The sequence below is a fragment of the Fusarium oxysporum genome, chromosome VIII (assembly GCF_013085055.1).
Source record: "Fusarium oxysporum Fo47 chromosome VIII, complete sequence".
Lineage (NCBI taxonomy): Eukaryota > Fungi > Ascomycota > Sordariomycetes > Hypocreales > Nectriaceae > Fusarium > Fusarium oxysporum.
This window is the reverse complement of record NC_072847.1, coordinates 1,136,336-1,155,024: the sequence shown is the minus strand read 5'-3', so window position 1 is coordinate 1,155,024 and position 18,689 is coordinate 1,136,336. Positions and strand designations below refer to the sequence as shown.

At 49.6% G+C, this 18,689-nt stretch overlaps 7 protein-coding genes across 7 annotated transcripts; 3 read left to right on the top strand and 4 right to left on the bottom strand.

Moving 5' to 3' along the window:
- Positions 1-60: 60 nt before the first annotated feature.
- On the bottom strand, positions 61-3,437 carry FOBCDRAFT_229039 (SNF2 family N-terminal domain-containing protein). The gene is made up of 4 exons (XM_031188848.3): positions 2,538-3,437; positions 2,169-2,485; positions 1,175-2,117; positions 61-1,125 (listed from the first exon to the last, which is right to left on the bottom strand). The coding sequence occupies exons 1-4, from the start codon at positions 3,037-3,039 to the stop codon at positions 272-274; spliced, it is 2,616 nt and encodes an 871-aa protein (XP_031036113.2). The 5' UTR covers positions 3,040-3,437; the 3' UTR covers positions 61-271.
- A 127-nt stretch (positions 3,438-3,564) lies between these two features.
- FOBCDRAFT_229038 (uncharacterized protein) lies at positions 3,565-4,994 on the top strand. The gene has a single exon (XM_031188850.3). It carries the CDS (start codon positions 3,734-3,736, stop codon positions 4,901-4,903), a length of 1,170 nt encoding a protein of 389 aa, XP_031036115.2. The 5' UTR covers positions 3,565-3,733; the 3' UTR covers positions 4,904-4,994.
- FOBCDRAFT_229036 (uncharacterized protein) lies at positions 4,987-9,841 on the bottom strand. The gene is made up of 2 exons (XM_031188851.3): positions 5,391-9,841; positions 4,987-5,333 (listed from the first exon to the last, which is right to left on the bottom strand). Exons 1-2 carry the CDS (start codon positions 9,600-9,602, stop codon positions 5,283-5,285), a joined length of 4,263 nt encoding a protein of 1,420 aa, XP_031036116.2. The 5' UTR covers positions 9,603-9,841; the 3' UTR covers positions 4,987-5,282.
- Positions 9,842-10,198: 357 nt separating this feature from the next.
- Positions 10,199-12,406, top strand: FOBCDRAFT_229035 (uncharacterized protein). The gene has a single exon (XM_031188852.3). The coding sequence runs from the start codon at positions 10,351-10,353 to the stop codon at positions 12,283-12,285; it is 1,935 nt and encodes a 644-aa protein (XP_031036117.2). The 5' UTR covers positions 10,199-10,350; the 3' UTR covers positions 12,286-12,406.
- Positions 12,407-12,495: 89 nt separating this feature from the next.
- On the bottom strand, positions 12,496-13,713 carry FOBCDRAFT_242514 (exopolyphosphatase; the record flags this gene model as incomplete). Its single annotated transcript, XM_031188854.3, has 2 exons — positions 12,496-13,547; positions 13,599-13,713. The coding sequence occupies 2 exons, from the start codon at positions 13,711-13,713 to the stop codon at positions 12,496-12,498; spliced, it is 1,167 nt and encodes a 388-aa protein (XP_031036119.3).
- Positions 13,714-14,552: 839 nt separating this feature from the next.
- On the top strand, positions 14,553-15,758 carry FOBCDRAFT_229032 (class I glutamine amidotransferase-like protein). The gene is made up of 2 exons (XM_031188855.3): positions 14,553-15,179; positions 15,239-15,758. The coding sequence occupies exons 1-2, from the start codon at positions 14,730-14,732 to the stop codon at positions 15,527-15,529; spliced, it is 741 nt and encodes a 246-aa protein (XP_031036120.2). The 5' UTR covers positions 14,553-14,729; the 3' UTR covers positions 15,530-15,758.
- A 204-nt stretch (positions 15,759-15,962) lies between these two features.
- On the bottom strand, positions 15,963-17,778 carry FOBCDRAFT_296884 (G protein-coupled glucose receptor regulating Gpa2-domain-containing protein; the record flags this gene model as incomplete). Its single annotated transcript, XM_031188856.2, has 2 exons — positions 15,963-17,496; positions 17,546-17,778. The coding sequence occupies 2 exons, from the start codon at positions 17,776-17,778 to the stop codon at positions 15,963-15,965; spliced, it is 1,767 nt and encodes a 588-aa protein (XP_031036121.2).
- Positions 17,779-18,689: the final 911 nt, after the last annotated feature.

Genomic DNA, 18,689 nt, shown 5'->3' with positions numbered 1-18,689 from the left:
TCTGATTATTGACAAGCGTACAGGGAACAGTCACGGTTGATCATGTAGCTAAGGAACATGCTAAAAGAATAAGCAAATATCTTAGTTTCAGTCGAGTCTCCGTCAACTGATATCTTGTTTGTACAAACGTAGTGCCTGAACTCCATACCGACTGATGACCGTAACACGCTTTAGCAAATCCACAGCTTTGATAACACACAGATATATCCCTTCCAGTAATAATCCCAAACAACAAATACCGTCAGCAAATAGTAGTACACCTGTATAACACTTAATCCTTTCGCGCCATCTTGATAGAATCAGCACCAGTTTCCACAACGCGGAAAGCATCAGCGTCGCCCTGTCCGCTTGCAGCCTTCTCATAAGCTGCCTCACTCCTGTCGCAGAGAATATCGAGATCAGCGTCACTGAGGACTTCTTCGCCCCCCGAGGCCTTGTATACTTGGCCATCCTTCAGAAGCAGAGCGCGGAGCGACTCAGGGTCGATATCTTCGTGGAGATCCATCTTTTGACCCATTGACTTGAAGTTACCCTTCTTGATGACGAGTTTCTCAAGTCGACGCTTGGCGTCGGCGGAGTTGAGAAGAGTTTCCTCGACTGTGTCCTTCGTAGCAAGTCGGAATACAACGACAGGGCGGGTTTGGCCGATACGATGGCAGCGATCTTGAGCTTGAAGATCCTGTTGGGGGTTGAAGTCTGAGTCAAACAGAATGACTGTGTCGGCTGATGCAAGGTTGATGCCCTGACCACCTGCACGAGTAGAGAGCAAAAATATCTTGTACTCGGGATCGCTGTTGAAATCAGCGATTTGAGTACGTCGACTACCTTGCGCGACAGAACCGTCGATACGACAGACTTTCCAGCCGCGGAGTTCACGGCAGTAGTCTTCGAGGATGTCAAGCTGTGTTGTGAACTGCGAGAAGATGAGGACCTTGTGGTCGTCTTGGAATAAACGAGGTAGCAAGCGATCGAGAAGAAGCATTTTACCGGAAGCAGTGACTATGGAGTCATCGACAGGTAGATCTCTGGAGGCGATCCAAGGATTGTAGAAATTGTGAGGTGAGTTGCAGACAAGTCGCAGCTGTGCCAGGGGGTTGCCCAGCTTCTTCTGCGAAATTTGTTTTTCTGAGTCACGTTAGTAGATGCTCGAAACATATATAAGAGGCTGACTTACTAGCAAGCTCAAATGCCTTGGCACGTTCGCGCTCCTCTGGTGTCAAAGACACCTGATCACTCAGGTCCTCATCGTCAGAGACCATCTCCTTGGCCAAATTTGCCTCAAATTCATCATCCGACATCTTCTCCTCATCTGAACCAGCATCTTTGTAGGTTCTTGTCTTTCTTGGTCGTCCACGAGTGCTCACTGGTGTTGACTGGCGAGTTGACTTTGCGCTTTTTGGCTCTGGCTCCAAAGAAGCGGGAGCACCCTTTCGTTTACCTCCAGATTTCGGTGTCACAGGTGCTTCCTCAGGCTTTGGGTTTTTGCGTGGCCTGCCACGACCGCGCTTGGCCATCATGACCGAAAATGCGTTGGCTGCTGGCTCCTCTGGTTCGACCTGCTTCTTACGCGGGGATTCACGAACAGGGAGTGTCATGGTCTTTGGTGCCGCGAGGCTGCTTGATCGGGATGATTTGGTGCTTGCTTCAGCCGATTCGGTGCCGTGGATCTTTGCATAGACCTTGTCTTCTAGATACTGTCGGGTATCGACCTTTTTGTTGGTAAGCACGTTGTAAAGATCTGTTTGTTCCTTTGTCATGGGAGCGAAGAGCACGTATTCTCTCTTCTTTGGCAGGTAGGCAGCAACATCCTGCTTGATACGCCTCAGAAGCATTGGCTGAAGAATGAGGTGAATCTTCTTTACGAGCTCTTGCTTCTTTTGATCGGCAATGAACTCCTCTGTACCCTGTTCATCTTCGAGATCAGAGAAGTCGAACCACGACTCAAAGGCCTCCCAGTCTGTAAAGATGTTGGGCAACAAGAAGTGGAGTAGCGACCACAGCTCTTTCAGGTTATTTTGAAGAGGCGTTCCGGTAATGAGCAGACGGGTGGCGGATGAGAACTGACGAAGCTGCTGGAACAGTTTGGCGTCTGCATTTTTCATGCGATGACCTTCATCCTAAGCATCATGTTAACCTGGTGTAGGTGAGAATGAGGCAATGAGGCTTACGATGATGATAAATTCCCAGTTGATTTTCGAAAGGTTGTGCTGATCTCTGAGAACCATTTCATAAGACGTACACACCACGGGGAATTTGGTGGTGGGGCGGCCAGCCTTGAGATGCTTCAGCATTTGGGTCCTGAAGATCTTCTCACGGTCATCTTTGTTGCCATGATACATGATGACAGGGATGGAAGGCGTCCATTTGTGAAACTCATCCATCCAGTTTGAGAGTGTACTCAAAGGAGCGACGATCAAATGAGGGCCGAGATAATTCTCCTGCTCACGGAGCAGCGCAATCAAGGCGATGGTTTGAACGGTTTTGCCTGGAATAAGTCAGTGCTCAGGAGATACTCCTAAAGTGAGAATAAAGCTAACCAAGGCCCATCTCATCGGCTAAAATACCAGACATGCCCTGAGAACAAATCTCGTACATCCATGTTAAACCTTCAAGCTGGTAATCTCGCATGGTCCCGTTGATCATACACTTGGGCTGCTGAGCCATCTCCAAGCTATGCTCACCAAGCGTCTTGCCATCAAGACTGCTACCGACTCGGCCCAACACCTGAGTCTTTTTGGTAAGAATATCAGAGAAAGCAGCTGACTTTGCGAGCAAGTCATCAAGTTCTCTAGCCTTGGCTTCACGCTCAGACTTTGTCTCTGCCTTCTTCTTTTTCTTCCTCTTCAGCATCGCCTGTCGTCGCTTCTCCTCATTTCTCTCATTCTCTAGACGAGCCTCCTGCTCCTCCTTGATAAGCGCATCGTCGGCACCTTCAAGATCATCCTGTTGTTCCGATGGCGGCGAACTCGGAACACTTGTTGGCAGCCGTGAGTTAGAACGAGCTGAGCTAGAGTTGCTCGGCGACTTGGGTGCCGCCATGTTAAAATGATATTATAATGATGTGTAAAAGAATGAGTAAACAAGAATATAAAGAGAAAAAGGAGCGTCAGGGGCCGAGTCGAGCTCAAGGTTTGTTTGGCAGTTTCGGCGATCCGATCCACTAGTGAGCAGAATGATGTAGTTGACTCGCCTCAAATCGGGGCGAGAAAAAAGAAAAGGGAGAAATTTCTCAGGGGAAGTACAAAAGGGGCCTAAAAAACGAAGGCCCGAGTATTAACAACGATTCAAAGCAATAAGAAAAAGAAAAAGCAATTGATGTACAGTGTACAAGTTGATTAATTGTATCGTTTCTCAGAGACAATGTCGTCGCCGAGTCTTCAGCTTTGACAATAGAAGAGACAAAGGGCGTACCGCGTAAAGGAGCAAACGCGAGAAAGGGGCGATGTCACGAGTTAGCGCGTTGCAAAAAACGACAGCCACATTCTTCTGCTAACGCCACAGCAACGCCTCTCCCCCGCCAATTCAATTGGTAACACCGGAATTACCCCTCCACCCCACCAAGAGAAAATATCAAGGCACCATCCAAGCTGCAGTAGAGCCACTTACTCACTCTTCAACATCAGTTCTCGAGTGAAGCTATAACGAAGCTTCATCTCTCATCACAGCCAACCTGTTCGCCCTTCGACTTCTCCGCCAGGCACCCCGAAGCCTCTCACCGTTGATAACCTTCAGAATGGCATCCTTCGCTTCCCAGACTTATACTCCCACCGAGGAGGCTGAGATCCAGCAATGGCTCACCACCTCTGAGCGTCTCAAGTCCCCCGAGGACAAGTCCACCATCCTCGAGACCCTCAACAACCACCTCTCCAGCCGCTCCACCCTCCTCGGCAGCAAGCCCTCCAAGGCCGACGTCGCCATCTACGAGACCCTCGCGCCCGTCGTCGCCAAGTGGACTCCCGAGGAGCGAACCGGCGAGAAGGGCCATCCCCACATCGTCCGCCACGTCGACTTCGTCCAGAACTCTCCCCTGTTCGGTCTCGACGTCAAGGATGAGAACAAGGTCCAGGTTGATCGTGATAACGTTCTCTACGTGAAGCCTCCCGTTGACGCCAAGGCTGAGAAGGAGAAGAAGAAGAAGGAAGCTGCTGCCGCCGCCGCCACTGGTGGTGAGGCTTCGCTTGTTGATCGTACCAAGGAGAAGGTCAAGGAGGTTGTTGAGACTGCCAAGGAGAAGATTGCTACCGATAAGCCTAAGAAGGAGAAGAAGGAGAAGGCTCCCAAGCAAAAGGCTGCCCCCGCCCCTGCTGCCCCTCTCTCCCCTGCTCTCATTGACCTCCGAGTTGGTCACATTCTCAAGGCCATCAACCACCCAGATGCCGACTCCCTCTACGTCTCCACCATCGCTGTCGGTGACAAGCCCGGCAACGAGGACTACGTTGAGTACGAGGGTCAAATCTGCCGCACCGTCTGCTCCGGTCTCAACGGCCTCGTCCCTCTCGAGTCCATGCAGGGCCGCAAGGTCGTCGTCGTCTGCAACCTCAAGCCCGTCAAAATGCGCGGCATCAAGTCCTGCGCCATGGTCCTCGCCGCGTCCCCCAAGATCAAGGAGGGTGAGGTCGATGACCACAAGGGCCCCGTTGAGCTCGTCACTCCTCCCGAGGGTGCCAAGGCCGGCGACCGTGTTTGGTTCGAGGGTTGGGAGGGTAGCCCCGAGGGTGTCCTTAACCCCAAGAAGAAGATCTGGGAGACTTTCCAGCCTGGTTTCACCACCACTGATGGACTTGAGGTTGCTTTTGATGCGGGTGCTGTTGAGCAGCTTGGAAAGACTGGTCGTGGACGTCTTGTTACTGAGAGTGGTGGTGTCTGCACTGTCCCTAGCCTCAAGGATGCTGTTGTGCGATAAACACCAAGTTAGGATGCAAGTAGTGTAGAAGAACAAAAAATGTGATAGACCAATGTCGATGGCACTTTCAAGAAACTCATAAATGTTTGAACATCTTGGTGTTGTTTATTTGTTTAGACGTCAAGTCCATCTGACCTCTTTTCACCCCCAACACTAATGTACAGTACATATTCTACAACCTCATCCTATGGTATACAAAGTGCAGCCAACAGCCGCCACATACTCCCTTTATCCGAATGCTTTTTTGGTTCTTCGCTATCATGAATAAAAATCCCCCATCTCTAAACGCCAAATGTACAACGCCCAAATCATTTCTCCTTCTCATGTCTGTCTTCATCATAGTGATACATTATAATAATGACTTTAGGAGGTCCGTTAGTCAGGAGAAGAAATACTGACTTTCTCGCAGTCGCTTTACGTCAAAATCACCCTGGGAACCATGTTAGTATATGTTAAATTGCAGTGACCTCTTAGATTCTCGACATACCTTTTTGGGAAGATCGGGGAAGGTCAGCGGGCGCCAGAAATGCGTGATCCTCTTCCAGTTTTGCTTGACATCCTTCTTGGGCTGAATAACTCGGTACTCGAAACTGGTATGCTTAAGACGCTCAAGAAGCTTGTGGCTCATCTCAGCAATCTTGTCGTCCGCAGGATCCATATTCTTTACAGCCTCCTCAACCGCCGATGAGAGGTTGCCTTCCGACTCAGGAATGTGTCCGAGGCCGCCAATATCCTCAGTCTCCTTCTTAATCTCAGGGTCCTCCTCCTGCGAGGCTGACATCTCCTCAACGATGGAGGCAGGCGTGACAATCTTCTTTGCTGCCTCAATGTCCCAGGGGTTGCCTGACCGGAGGAGAGTGTTGCGCTTGTGTTCTAGCAACACTTCTTCCTTGTGGGAGAGCTTGCTCGACTTGCGGAATTCCTTGATCTTCATGGCGGCAGGGCTTGAACTAGGGATGTTGGCCAGATATAACGAGCCCCTGTATCGAGCCTCGAACTCGGTCGCCAATCGACCGACGACGTCCTCCTCGTGGATTCGGATGAAAGCGTCGCGCAAAACTCCGCTCAGAATGTCCACATCGGCGGCATGAGTCCAGAAGGAATCGTGAACGGCAGCGAACTTCAAGCCGAGCTCGTCGCACTTGAGTGCTGAGAGAAGCATGTGGCTGGCATCCAGTGAATGGATGAAATTAGGGGGGAATCCCTGAAGCTGCTTTCTGCGATCAACGGGCTCCGTCTGACCCTGTGTAGGATAACTGATAGACTGGAGACAGGTGCGGATCTCTCTGGTGATAGACTTTCGGTAAGGCTGCACAACAGGCATTCTCAAGGGCGTAGTCCAGACCACCGTAGATCGAAATTGTGAGGTCAACTCATCTAATTCCTTGTTCTTGCCCGAGGCAGTCTTCTTCGCAGCAGGCTTGTTGTCTTTCTCCTCCTGCAGCTGATCGAGCTGGGCTGGTGTTAGGGCTTTGCAGACACGCGCGCCAATCTCACCAAGCCAGTATTGAATATCGTGGGCACCTCGAAACATGGTTCCGAGGGCATTGAAGATATGCTGCGCGATATACGTGGCGGTCACAAGATTGGGGATGCCAGTCTCTTTGAACATCTCTGGGTAGAGGGCATCTAACTGCTTGCAAACTTGTTGCTTGGCACCAGCAAATGTGACACCATAGACGTTGGTCATGACAGTTTGCTTCACTACCTTTCTGGTGATCTTACCCAGACAGTTCTTTCCAAGCTGGCTACCTGCGTTGGCGTCTTTCTCAATCGACTCCTTGACGAGGTTTGCGACAGCCGAGTAAACATCGGCAGGTCGGCTGCCAGGCATGAGGTTGACCTGTTGAGCACCCCAGGTATCACCACCAAGTGCTGCGTAATGCTGGAGACCGTTGCAGGTACCATCTTGATGCACTGGAAGATTGGAGACGAATTCGGTAGGATCAGGGAGATCATAGGCAGCCTTCAGCTCGAAACAAGTAGCCAGGCATTGCCAAGGATCTTCAGCCTTCAACCACCATCGACTACCATTCAGCGGGTTCTCGACACTCTCGGTAATGTTGGCAAGGTTGTCGGTGGCGAATGCCTCTCGCTCGTCGAATGAGGCCTTGTCGAAGCCGTACACATTGGCAAGGTGGATCTTGAGCCATCGGAGACCTTGCTCACCAAGTCTCTTCCCCTCGGCGAATTTCAGGAGAGCACGTGTGTGATCAGCTCCCATATGGTTCAGGTATGTCGGGATGGGATAGGCACGGCCGCGATAGTCCATGTTGTGAGGGAAGTAAATGACTTGCTTGCGAAACGCACGAGCAATCTCCAATTGCAAGTTCATGTAGCATCGTTGTGAATGAAGGGCCCCACGCTCGTTCTCGACCTGCTTGACGTTTCGAATCCAAGCCCGGCGAAGGAGAGGGTCTGAGTTTGTGGGTTCTGCTGGTATTTGAAGGTCGGGTGTGAGCTCTGGCATGTTGGCGATGGCATCACCGCTGTTCCAGGCCTCGATCATCACGTCGAGAACCGAGTTGTTGACCCTCCACGGCGTTTTCCCCAGCACATCTAAGCCCTTGAAGACTTGGTCCATGTCACCACGCTTGATAGCCGCATTGGCGTAAAGTTTTTGCTCAACGTCTCCTGACTTGACACGGATCAAGGAGGCTTTGCTAACTAAGAAGCCTCCTTCATTAATGCGTGTCCATGGTCGAGGTTCGGCAATCATGGGGAGGTGCTTAGCAAGGAAATCACCCATGGGTTCCCGTTTCAAACGTTCGACAAGCTCTGGGTTGATGGTTAACATTCCGACCTTCTTTCCCTTCTTGGGAGCCTGCATATGAGAAAAGGCAGGTTGAAGTTGGCTGATTCGTTCCCTTGAGATAGGATGTTCCTTCACCACATTAATCTTGGCGGTCTCGATGAGAGATTTCAAGAGAATTGACCCAACGCGGGCCCTCACTTGGACAGACCATGATGATAACACAGGATCTTTCGCTTCTGTCGGCTGATAGGCATCAGTGATGATCTCTTGCCGGACCGGCACATTCGTCTCGGTAGACGCATCAGCCTCCGTCGACTCATTCACCTCGGTAGAAGCATTCGCTTCAGTCGACTCCTTCGCCGCTATCGGCTCATTCGACTCAGCTGCTTGAGCGTCTTTTTCCTGTGCTAGGAACTGGACCTTGCGGAGCCGGCGACGTTCCTTTGCGGCCTTTTCCTTGAACTGAGTCTGAATGTCATCCTGGGCTACTCGGGAAACGTCGTTGAGGAGGCGCTGAATGACCACACCCTTATCAACGCCCTGCAATGCACTGATGTTGAGCAAAGTGAGAATAGTCACTGCAGCCAGTCGAGTAGGGTCTGCCATTCGAAGGATAGGACCGTAGATGCAGCGCTCGAGATCTTCTTCAGACTTAATTTCCTTATCTTCAGATTCCTCGACTTTGATGATCTCCTGTTTTAATCGAGCCTCCATGGCTTCAAGCCAGCGGTGCATGCAGTCAGAAAGACTCTTATCCTCGGCCTTGACACTCAGAGCTGTGTTGATACCCATCTTGTCCATCTTCTTCTTTGAGTTTCGCCATTTCTCAATAGCGGTATCGATGGAGTCCTTTTCTAGACGTATTTGGAATTCACGCTGCTCAAGAGGATCCAGCTTTGAGATATCGACATTTTGGAGTTCGGCCATGAGGTTTAGATTTCGTCGTAAAGCGTTCAAACCCTCTCCTTGTTGGGGTGTCGGACGGACCTCGGGATAATCTTCACTCGCGAACGCCGTCATCTCTTCATTGAGGTCGTCCTCCAGCTCAAGTCCCTCCTCTTCGTTTGCCAGACTAACGTAGCTGGCTTCCTCAGATCCGGGTTCGACCCTGTAAGTAGGGCAGATCTCTGTAATAACACCAAGGTCTTGGTCGCTGAGAATATCGGCTCTGCTCAATACTCGCAGACCGGCCTCGTCGGGAGCCATGCTCATATAACGGTTGATGAGTCGTTCCAAGCGGGCTCCACGTTCTGAGATCAGTGAGGCCTTGAGCATGCATGCGATTGTCTCCGCGGTTTGTGGTACATTCTGGTTCCTTATTTGCAGCTCGTACCACTTGTGGAGTCGTTCGGCTTGCTTTCGGTCGGGATTCGTTCGAAGTTGGTCGAGGGATGCGCGGAGATATTGATTGTGCAAAATGATCATTTCTTCACCAGGGAGCAAACCAGTCAAGTTCAGTCGCTTCAGAACGAGAGATGCTCGATCAAGCTTGCCCACGCGAACACAAGCATCAAAGACTGGAATCATCTCTTCGATCTCACCAGGAACACCCTTGTTGTTGATCTTGCCGAATTGTCGAGGTGCTGCTGGCTCTGGAATTGTCAACAGAGACGTCGGGTCGAGGGCACGAAGGTCGGAGTAGGAAAGCGGGGGAGCCTGGAAAGGCTGTAGACCAGAGCTAGCAAGCTGGTTGTGTAAAGCACCAAGGTTGTGACCAAAGTTGTAATCGTCGACAGCTGTCGCGAGATTTCTTCCATGGTTGAGGGCAGGGCCAGACTCTGAGCCTCGGCGCTTGCGGGGTTGGTATGGCTGAGAAACAACACATCTTCGTCCCAGGTTCGTTGCTGTGATGTGTGATGGTAAAGATCTCGAAGGAAGTCCAATTGATCGGAGAGCAGTGCTCCTGTGAAGAGCGAGGCTCCTCCTCGTTTGTCGGACGAACATTGTGTTGATTTGATGAGAGTCGTCGGAAGAGCGGTGGTTATGAGGGGGGCGAAATAGCCCAGCTGCGAGAAGCTCAACAGAGAATGGCTGCTGAGTTGATGGAATATTATAACATTAGGCAGGAAATAAATGCCACGAGCTAATGAATTCGACTCTTAGACAAGACAAGTACAAGAAGGAGTGTCGCAACAATTGTTGATGGACAAGTCTTGTCCTGTTGCTGCTGTCGCGTGAAGCAGATACTGAGAGTCTATCTCCAAATTTTTCAGCATCGAAAGGATTGGACGGTGAACTGAGAAACACTAGAGAGGTCACGTGTGGAACAAATCGTGGCAATAGAAAAGCAGGGGACTTCTTTTCAGACCCACCTGAAATTCGAGAAGGCTGTAGAGATGAAAGTGGGTGCACTAGACTTTCAATAGAGACGGATTGAGAAAATATTGGAAATATTATTGTTAATTTTTCATGCAAATCATATTGATGTCGAGGCTCTAACGGAGCTTCTAGTCCATTTTGGCCCTGATTAGACCTGAAGTTGAGGTTCTGTCTAGGTACTCTCTGGTGTAGGTGCTCTCCAGGGTGCAGATTTTATTCTATGGAGCCCGCCTCGGCCGATCGAGAGCTGTAAACCGTTCTTCTCCACTTCATAACTGGACTGTACCAAATTCAGCCATGACGCTCTACGCTTCTTTAGCTCCGTGACTCTGATTTTCTAGTCTTGCATCTCAATCGAGAGATCAAATTCAACATGCTCACTCGACCTGCGGCTGCGGCATTGAGTTGCCGCCAATGCCAATCCGCTATTATTCGTGCTGTTGTATCAAGGCCAGCCACAAGCTCTTTTCGCAGCTTGCCACAGACCACTTCACGACGGCTTCCTCTAGCGACAAGGTTCTATTCGGATGTTAAAGTGAACGATACGATAATCGAAAAAGAGTCTTCGAGTCCGGTTCCTCCAAGCGATGCTCTCAATTCGAAACTCGAAGCTACAGAAGAGGCCGAAGATCCTGAAGATGTTCCCTGGTTTCTTGAAGTCGAACCCCCGCGACACCCCGAGAATCAGCATGCCGTCCAATTACCAAAAATACCCGAAGGTGCACCAGAGGTCCTAGAACCAATGGTGAAATACATATTCGAGGATATGGGATTAGATGAGATTTCTATGCTTGACATGCGCGACCTTGATCCTCCAGCTGCTCTTGGTCCCAACTTGATCATGCTTTTTGCGACAGCTCGAAGCGAACGACATCTTCACATTTCATCTGGTCGCTTTGTGCGATGGCTCCGAAAAAACCACAACATATCTGCAAGAGCCGATGGATTGATTGGGCCTGGTGAACTAAGGACGAAGCTCCGTCGACTTCGGAAAAAGGCCAAGCTAATGGGTACGAATACTGCTATTATTCCTGGTGGTGACAATGGTATCTCGACAGGATGGGTCTGCGTGAACTTCTCCTCCAACAGCGACAGCATCGATGAAGCTGCCAAGGTGGACGATAGCGGCCGTTTCTCTGGTTTTGGTGCTCCTCAAACAGGCACCACAGTTGTTATCCAGTGTATGACAGAATCCAGGCGTGCAGAGCTTGACCTCGAGAGTTTGTGGCAGACCGTTCTCAAGAAGAGTTTGCGAGAAAACAAGCAAGCTCGTGGTGAGAAGATCAACAGCCCTGAGGAGCTTGATGAACTTCTGGCCGCCAAAGTTCAGCTCCCCAAGTCAGAATCTGCTCAACAATGGCAAGCCTTACACAAAGCGTCCCAACAACGACGCGCCTACACCACGAGCGCCCGACGGCTTTCACCAGAGCCTTCACGTATTATTCACACTTCTCCCGTCGCATCAGATGAAATCGCTGACCTGCATGATCACTCAGCGCAGCCGACTCCGGATCTGGAACAGGTCCGTAAGCGCTTTGAACACATTCAGCTGGTTGGATTACCCCTTGGTCAGAGCCAAATCTATCAGTTCATCCGCGATGCTATGACAGCGCCTGCAGCCGAGCCTGCTTCCGGGTCACGGCTCACTCTTGTCGATCAGATCCTATTAACGGCCGAGGAGCGAGGCATGATCATCTGGACCGATGAGATGTTCTTCACGCTCATCGAGGGAGGTCTGTCATCACCATCATTCGGACAACCTCAGCTTGCGCGTGCTCAGAAGAACCTCGAAACACTCATGGTGCAGAAGGACTGTCGATTCAACAACACTCAAACGAGCAGTCTGCTATCCGCCTACGCGAAACGAGGGGACTGGCCCCGATTCTGGGACACATTCCGCAGACCATCTCTCTTCAAGAAACCCAGGAGCTCATATGTCTACAAAACGGTCTACGAAGCTATGGCACATACCAATAACCAGGTCTTTTGCATCGAGAATCTACATTGGGTGTATGATGAGATGATCAACGAGCCTAAACCCCTACCCATGTTTGGCCCACTGTACGGCTCGCTCAAGGCGTGCATCAGGGTTGCTGATCCAGCGGCCGCAAAGCTCTTGGAATCGAACGCTGGTGATCTTAGAGGACATTCACATTATGGCAAGCAGAGGTTGGCGAACAGAGAGTATCTCAAGATGTTAAAGGAGGTTGAGGCTCTCCATACTGAGACTTCTGGGTACTTTGCTAGGCAGAGAATGTATCAAGGCATGAATGCGTCTAAGGAACCGGATTTGACTGAGGAACAATAGTTTCACGAATAAGCATTGGAAAAGCATAGTATGGGTTCGGGTCTTGTGTATAACAAATCATATGTAACAATATCATGATGCATCTAGGAATATGATTTCTCGGTCAAGGTCTCAAGTAGAACCTCATGACTTGCAATAATATATCCTCTTTCAGTGACGTATCGCTCTCCATTCATGCAGTTATATCTTGGAACTCTGCAGCCCTTGCAGTCAACTCTTCTTAAGAGCCTCCCTCAACAAAGGCGCAACCTGCTTTCTACTAGCAGCAAGTTCCTTCTGCCTCCAGGCAAACCTCTTATGCCCATGATGATCCAGCTCTCCCTCCTTCCACGTCTCCAACTTCAACTTATCACCAGCTTGCACAAACCTATCCACCGCCTCACGACCTTGGTCAGTGACACCCCAGACAAGCAGGTGGCGCTGAAACTCCCCATTGGGATGGGACGTTGTCATTATGCTTGCCACATCGAGCTCGCGCTCCTTCGCCCAGTCCTCAAAGGCATCGATCAACGGCTCTGAAGCACCGGCTTTGTCGACGAGGTAGTTGAAGTCTTGTACCACGCAGCTTATTCCAAGTTTTAGGCCTGAACCATCCCATTCCTTGTAGTCTTTGCGCAGAATGTCGCGGAAGCTCAAGTCAGAAATATCCTCCTTCACAGCGGAGATCTCGTCAAAGTAGGCTGTGCGGTTGAAGGATTTGTCGTGAATGCGCCCCTCGAGGAATTCAACCGCCTTCGAATCCTTCTCTCGAACCTTTTCCTTGGCCGTGAGATTTATCGTGTCGGAAATAATAGGAGCAAGCGCAAGTCTAGTAAGCTTGTCGTTCTCCGTAGCCGCATCGCTATCCTCAGGATCCTGGTGCGAAATCTCCTCCCAGGTCTTCCTCGTCTCATCGACCACCAAACTCATACAGCTCCCACAAGGTTCAATGACTCTTGGGTCTGCATCTTTGCCAATGACGTTCTCATCGGCATGGTGATCGACACAACCAGTAACATGATCCGAAAACTTCTTAAGTGGACCTGTGAGGGAGTTATGATCAACCAACAACCAGTGTGTTTCCTCAGATTTCAAGTCTGGAAGTTCAGATAGAGTTAGGAGATCTTTGAGAGTGAGTCCAGCGTGTTTGAGAACTGCTGACATCTCGGTGCGAAGAGCGAGGTCATCGCGGGGCAGGTTTGAGAGGGGAATGTGTAGGGTATGAGGAGGGGTATGAGTGCGCATATAAGCGTAGACAAGAGCTGAGCAGAGAGAATCGAGGTCTAGTTCTATTAGCTGAGACTGTCTTCAGTTATAACTAGCACTTGACTCACCGGCTGATTCATTCCCTACAACAAAAGTAAGAGGCCCCTTTCGTTGCGCCGCCGGAGCTGTCAAAGCAGCTCTCGCTTTGGCCAAAAAGCCGCCCAGAGACAATCTCGAAGCCATATTGACAGAAACCGCCATGTCTGATGCAAAAATGAGAAGAAAGGAATAAAAGTGCGCAAAAGAAGAAAAAAAGCCACCTAGACGTTTAAAAAAAACAAAACTCACAAGAGTCCCTGCATGTGTTTTATGTAAGTTGTAAGTCAAAGCTTAAATGGTCAAGACGTCACCAAGAATAATTTTGCAGGGAACATCAATGTCACTTGATGGGCTCGCCCCATCCTTACAGTTGGGTCAGAGTCAACGACTTTGCAGTAGCTGTGCTTACTGAGGATGAGAAAGCTATAGCATTAGTTGTATACATGCATTTTCTCTGCATTCGCCCAGTCTTTAGGCATTATTTTATCATTGCGATGGAAATGGCTTGCACGACGTAACTCTATGCGTGACATTTATATGCAAGGTGCCCTGCTGATGCCAATCAGCCCTACATTAACTTTGTTATTTATCCCTTGTAATTAACAGGCCTAGACAGTAAATCTCACTCTGTTGAGCAAGTATCTAGAACATGAAAGCACTAGGTATGTAGTATGTATCTTGTGAATTCAACAATTTATCAGAGATGGTTGCATCATATCATTAGAGTATTAGAAGCCAAGATATCTCAGTGATTTACATGCTCCTTATACTCGGACACAACCACAAATTATGAATAATTTCCACCTGAAAAGACAATGTTTCCATATGAATCTATACCGGGCTCTCATAATTATTCCCGTCAGTCTAAAGTACGCATCGAAGACCGCCTGTAACGTTACCAAGTACTTTCTACCTCCAACTACCTGCTTCTCACCGCTTCCCTATTCGGTAGTATAACATCATTGTCTCCAATTCTGCCCGCTTATCTCGCCTCATGTCCACCCCGCTATCGGTCCCGCCGTTACACGAGCAGGAAGGGTCCATCTCCAGACGGGCCTTGCAGCCTGCGCCCTGGCCGTTTTCGCTCAAGAGTCATATTTCCAGCTCAAACTTCCTGACCCTGTAAACTATTCTCTCCTTACATCCAAACATTACCCAAAATGGCTCCTCTTCGTCTCGCCATCCTCGAAGCTGACACCCCGCAGCCCCAAACTCGCGATCGCTTCGGTGGCTACACGGGTGTCTTCACTGCGCTCCTCCAAGAAGCTGCAAAGCCTCAGAAGCTCGAAGATCTCGTTACTATCAAGGGCTACGATGTCGTGAACGAACTACACTCGTATCCATCCCTCGACGAAATCGATGCGGTTCTTATCACTGGTTCTCGACACACAGCGTTCGATAACGACCCCTGGATCATCAAGCTCGTCGAATTCACAAAAAAAGCCATCGATACGAATCGCATCCGAGTAGTAGGCGTATGTTTCGGCCACCAGATCGTCGGACGAGCTGAGGGCGCCAAGTTGGGACGCAGCAATAAGGGATGGGAGGTTGCAGTCACAGAAGTTGATCTGACAGACAAGGGCAAGGAGATTTTCGGATTGGACAAGATGGTAAGACCCATTTGTTGCGCGCGTGATTGTACGACTGTTTCACTGACTTTGTTACACAGCGCATTCACCAAATGCATCGCGACATTGTAGATGAGTTTCCCAAGGGTTCAATCCCTCTCGGTTCGAATGAGATCTGCGAAGTGCAGGGCTTCTACTCGCCTGGACGATATCTCACAGTTCAAGGACACCCCGAGTTCACCAACGAGATTATTTCCGAGATTCTCTTCAATCGTCATACGGTTGGCATCTTCACGGATGAAGTGTATAACGAAGCTATGAAACGCGCGCCACTTCCTCATGATGGTGTTGCTATTGCTAAGGCTTTCCTCAAGTTCTACCGCGAGGGATAGAGAAGGGAAAATAATACTGGAATATGGATGGAAGAGTTTATTCGATTCGAAGTTTTCTATGCGCAGCCAAACTTGAAAAAGGAGGAATCGCGATTGAGCGCTCGAATTGCACATTATACCAAATGGCGCAATGCATAAATCTGTTTTGCTAGAGTAACGACATCAAACGACTTTGGAGTATCATTCAAATGATCAAACACGAATACAAATCCCTTTTGGATGCTGATATTTCTCCGTCTAATCTAAAACATGTTTGACATACACGCCAAATAACCACCCAATGCATCCCAAATGCGCAACGCCATCTAATGCAAGTTCATGATGCCCCGTCATGATCTATACCTATGAAATCCTGGGTATCATCCTCCGCACGCTTTCCAAAGCTCTCGACCTTTGTCATGCAGCTCTTATTTACACGCCATGTAGTTCCTCATTACTCTTCGGCATCCCACCACTGGGGGACTGCCCTCGCTGCTTTGCGGGCCTCATTTCCAGCCTGACGATCCATTTCCCACTCAGCTTGTTCCTGTTGTCGCCTCTTTTTTGCGAATCGAGAATCGAGTGTCATTTCCTCTCTTGTGCGTCCGACTCTTGCACCCACATCGGGCACTTCCTGTCGTCTTTTCCAAAATTGGACGTTGATGCGTTTGAAAGCCTGACTATGCCTCCAAGGCTTCTCTTTCAAAGAGAAGACCACGGCATCAGCCAAGCCGTGGAAACACAGAAATATGATGCTGGCCAGTCTCATGCCATAGGGGGCTCCTCGTCCATATCCAGTAAGTTGTACGATGAAGGGCAGAATCCAAATGGCGACGTAGACTATCGGATAAATAAATAGTAACCGGAGTTGTCGCAAGATCTTTTCACGTGACTTGACAGTACCAGGTGCGTTGAAATCGCTCTGAGTCAAGACGAGGTCGGTGCCGTTGCTGCGTGGACTGTCTGGTGTGCGACGGAGTATGGCGAAAAGATTAGGTATAGATGGCGGCCTAGATGGAGCGTTTGAGCCATCAGATCGATGAAAGAAGTCGGTCTGTATAGTATATGATGGTGAGACAACATCGTGGAGAGGTGTTTGGTGGACAGGTTCAGGCTTTGTATGGGTGGCTAAAGGGGCAATCACATCGTCTGAACCACAGCGAGTTGTTCCCGTCGAATTCTGGGATTCAACTTCTGCCTGTTCAGACTGAGATGTCAGATCCGTACCAAAGTTGGCCATCCACATCTGAGTCGATCCTCTCCGCGCTAGTCGTGCCGAATGAAGCCTGTTGGGATGCGTGGATCCGGACATGTCCAAATGGAAAGAGTTGAATGCCACGAGTGGAGGTCTTGTGGTCCGATCTTCGAGTATAGTAAAGGAATTGCGCCGCGAAGGGTTGGAAGAAGGAATTAGGCCGTGGTATCTTATCGTAGGAGTCGGTGGTACAGTGGTGATTCCTTGTTGCAAGGGATCGAGACTTTCAAGACCGGACGTTTTTGAAAGGGTATTCTTCGAACTTTCATTCCCGGAGCCAAATCGTCTCATCAACACTCGAACGTAAACGTATACGCCTATACATAGGCAGAGAATAACAGTGAAAGCCATATAGCGAGGAATCCAAGAGAGCGCCAGTCTCTTCCACATCGGGTTGAACGGTAGATAGCAAAACTGGCCAGTGTTAATGTAACCGGGGCTTTCGATGAATGCTAATGAAGCCATCACAACAGGTATAATGGCGGCAAGAGCGTAGGCCGCCTTTCGATATGGGTAGAGGCCTTGCTCTCCACGAAAGATGTACAATGCAGTATGTACTGAGATGAGAGCGACCGAAACATCAGAAGCTTCTATACTGAGAGCAAGGAAGAACCCGCTGACTTGACAGAAGGTCTCAGTCGTTTCAATTTTCCCAGCGACAAGTTCCACGGCGGGGAAGACAAGTAACCAGAAACTCTTGAACATATCACTATAAATGAGCAACATGATGAGGCTTTTCAAGGGTCAGCAATAGAGGGTGAAGGAGGAGATATGAGACTCACTCATGGCGGAAACTCCGCCTCATTCGAAAGAACCAGAACGAAGTTATTATTGTTGCAAGTATGCTCATCGATGCTACGGTGAGAGTCGCAACATGAATAACATATGTCTGATGGGGAGTAAGAGCAGCCATGGTGAACTGCTTTACTCGACGTGGCTCGAGGCTGAGAGCCCTCGTTGAATCTGTCCATGGCGAAAAGCTCTGGGCATCGCCTTCTTGAAGCCAGGGAGGCATGGTGGAGATGATGGAGGGAAGTGGATGAGAATCGTCGATCCCTTCAAATCGGTAGGTATGTGTCAGAGATGCGGATCGTTGCTTGTCGTTAGACTGTCGATGTCTTAGTATCGATATATTAAGAAGCGAGTTGTGATGACCAACTGGAATCGACTGGTGACACTGGTGACAATCGCATCGCGAGATAGTCAACTTCGAGGTTGGAGACCAGGGAAGTTGACCCCTGCAACAAGGGAGGAGGAATCGAGGGTTTAGCTTCTTATTAACCAAATGCTCTTTAAAACCAAGGAAAGCCAAAGCGGTCACCCGAAACTCTGAAAAACCCCCCCCAAGAGTAGTAAAAAAGTAGAGGCGTGTGCCGTGTAATGATGGCCGAGATGTTTGCCGCGTGGGAGACCCGTAGGCGAATTATCTTAGGTAGGATCCCGTCTTTGGTCTCAAGCCCACAAGAATTTGACTTTGATCTCCGTTCCTGTCACTCAGGTATGTATGAATGAATTGATTGCCAACCGAACCCCGGGACTGGGGTCAAGCCCGAAACGGGGGAACTTTTGTCGTTTTTCTTTTATGGGATCTCTTTATGATCAGTCATGAAAAAGATGACCCTGTATAACCTGTCAGGATAATATCCTTTATGTGGTTGTGAAATCTGAGGCCGATAACGATATTCCCGTGGTGGATGTGTAAGTGCTTGGCTCAGTAGCACTTACTAGATCGAGAAATCTTATTGCCCTATTCTAGTCTGGGGAGGCAGGTGCAATGCAGTGATGTCCGGAGGCGGAAAGGCGCAACCAAGTTGAGGCAAGTACTTCAACAACCGAGAGACCTCCTTAGGATCTTGAGTTTGAGAGGGCGTCACCAAACTCTCCACTAACAACCAATGAAGGATTGGCTTGATTAATCCGACTCGA